The 2,516-nt window shown below is 32.8% G+C and overlaps 1 protein-coding gene across 1 annotated transcript in view; it reads left to right on the forward strand.

Moving 5' to 3' along the window:
* The window catches only part of LOC104265979 (ATP-dependent Clp protease ATP-binding subunit clpX-like, mitochondrial), a gene marked incomplete at its 3' end in the record, with an annotated part of 2,737 nt that extends 827 nt beyond the window's left edge, over nucleotides 1-1,910 (forward strand). The window contains exons 2-3 of the mRNA XM_009861211.3: nucleotides 1,136-1,300; nucleotides 1,727-1,910. Of these exons, the coding sequence (XP_009859513.3) occupies nucleotides 1,136-1,300; nucleotides 1,727-1,910 (349 nt within the window). The remainder of the gene's footprint in view (nucleotides 1-1,135; nucleotides 1,301-1,726) is intronic.
* Between the last annotated feature and the right edge of the window lie 606 nt (nucleotides 1,911-2,516).

Here is a 2,516-nt window from a genome sequence, read left to right on the forward strand (position 1 = left end):
GATGTATATATTGGGGTGGGGGAAGATGGGACACTTTTAGCACAAAATATCTAAATATCCTGGTCGTGTTGTAAACAAATAACAATGGTCTATTAAAGTCGCAAGGACAAGGTTTTATAATTCTTTAAATGTTCTTTGTTTACTACCAAAATGTACGAGAAAATAGAATGAAAAGTTGTCCCATTTTCCCCCATCCTACTATATATGTATGATATTGATATATATAATATAAAAAATAAGTTTTAGTATAAAAAAAAGATAAACATAATTTGATAATGCAAAATAAACACTGTTTTCCTGTGCTTTCGTTTTTAAATACATTTTTACAGGTTTAAAGTAAAAATATTTATAGCTCAGTGTGTTAATAAATTTATATTTTTCCTTTTCTCCTATTGAAAGTTGATTTTCCATCTAATACACACCTTTTTATAACAAACACATAAATAATTGTTATATAACTTCACCCTGAGGCTATTGCTGGCAAACACCACATGATTCTGGGTTTTTAAATGGCAAAAATGCGATTTGAATTGTAAACATTAGCGCTTATTTTCTTCCAATTAAATGTAAATAAGTTTTTACTGTAAGCTTGTTTTAATGAAGGTTGTTTTGTAGCTATATCCTGTCTTTTCGTTTAAAATATTTTGATTGTTACTTTTATTATTTTTTCAATATATATATATATATGATATAGCCAATCAAATGAATCTGTTAAAATATTAAAACAAATATCTAATTAATATTAAATTCATAAAGTGAAATGGTTCAATACCATACCAAAACACTAAAACAACAGTTCTAATACTTATTATTCTGTGGATTTTTTGCAAACTCCAAATATTTATAAACCCTAATTTTCTGTGTACATGCTGTTTCAGCCATGTGTCTCATAAGTTTCTAATCTAATTTTTTAATCATAGGCTACACAACACATGCTAAAACTATCCCTCCCCCCCTGCAATATGAAAATCTTGAAACCCTAAAAAAATTTTAAATGTATTGTTTTCGCACTTTTACAGTAATATATTTTTAAAAAAGTTTTTCGCCGGACAAAAAATTTTGCGTCAAAAGTTTTTTTAAGTCAAAATATTTTCATATATATATATATAATTATTTTAACTTTTTCTATTTTCAGGTAAGACATTACTGGCACAAACGTTAGCGCGATGTCTTGATGTCCCGTTCGCGATATGCGACTGCACGACGCTTACACAAGCCGGGTACGTGGGGGAGGACATTGAATCAGTGATCGCTAAATTGTTACAAGACGCAGGGGGTCATGTCGAAAGAGCTGAACAGGGTAAGAACTAAGAACCATTGGTGGTATATTTATATGATACTGTCTTCTTATCTGGTTAGAAAAATGTAGTGAATTTCCTTGAAGAGTTTTATCCAATGAAAAAAGTTCCAGCCTAAATTCTAGGACCTGTGGCTTGCCACATTGCAGAACCTCACCCACATAGAATAGAATCTCACCCATTTTTGCGGGGTAATGGGCCAATCCTGGCCTAAATCCTAAGACCAATGGCGTCTTGCAAAAAAACAGTGTCCATTAAAAAAATGTCATAAGAAAAAACAGTGTTTAAAACAAACAGTGTCCAAAATACAATGTTCAAAAAAAATTAGCGTTAAAAAAAATAGTGCCAAAAAAACAGTGTCCATTGTCTTCAATAAAAAAACTAGAGTCTTGCATTGTGACATCATATAACATTCTGACATCACACAGGGATTGTTTTTCTTGACGAAGTTGATAAAATAAGCAGCGTGCCGGGAATCCACCAACTAAGAGATGTCGGAGGGGAGGGTGTACAGCAGGTCAGTGGTTTATTGAGCACCTGCAGCCTTTTATTTACTATTATTTTATTTTTTTCTGTTGATTATTTTTTTTCTAATATTTTATTGTTTCTATCGTTTTTGTATTTTTTTTTTTTTTTTTTTTATTTGTCATTTAAATTGTTTCTAATGATTTGGTGCTAGGAAAAGGTAACCAACAAAAATCAAGTCCAGCCACTAGTTATTAATTGAGAAATATATTTCGCTTAAATGGCATCGTCAGTCTCTGCAAAAGAAGCGTATAAAAATATAGCAAAGTAATGGAATGGAGAAAACCAAGGAACACAAACACCTGCATCTACGAACATTAAAAACAACAGAACGGGAGAGGCACGCTGGACAAACAGAGGAAAGCAGAAAGGTGTAAGCTAGAAAAAAAAGACAAGGAAAGTAAAACGCGATCAAAAGCGAAAAACAAAAGGCAAAATAGTGGAAAACTATTTGATACAAAGTAGTATCATCTTCTTGATATTAATGTTGGCCAAAATTTTATGGTACCACTTGTCCTGGCAAACATCTAGCAGATTCGCCGGTGGCTGTTCTACGAACGTGACATTATAACATTCTGCTATTGGCGGTTTTCTGGCGAATATGGTTGGGCGCCTGCACACATAATGATGAAGGAGTGCCGTCCCGTCATTGACCTCGGTACCATCAAATGATCTCCACACGCTTCTATGCGC

The sequence above is a fragment of the Ciona intestinalis genome, unplaced genomic scaffold (assembly GCF_000224145.3).
Source record: "Ciona intestinalis unplaced genomic scaffold, KH HT000691.1, whole genome shotgun sequence".
Taxonomy (NCBI): Eukaryota; Metazoa; Chordata; class Ascidiacea; order Phlebobranchia; family Cionidae; genus Ciona; species Ciona intestinalis.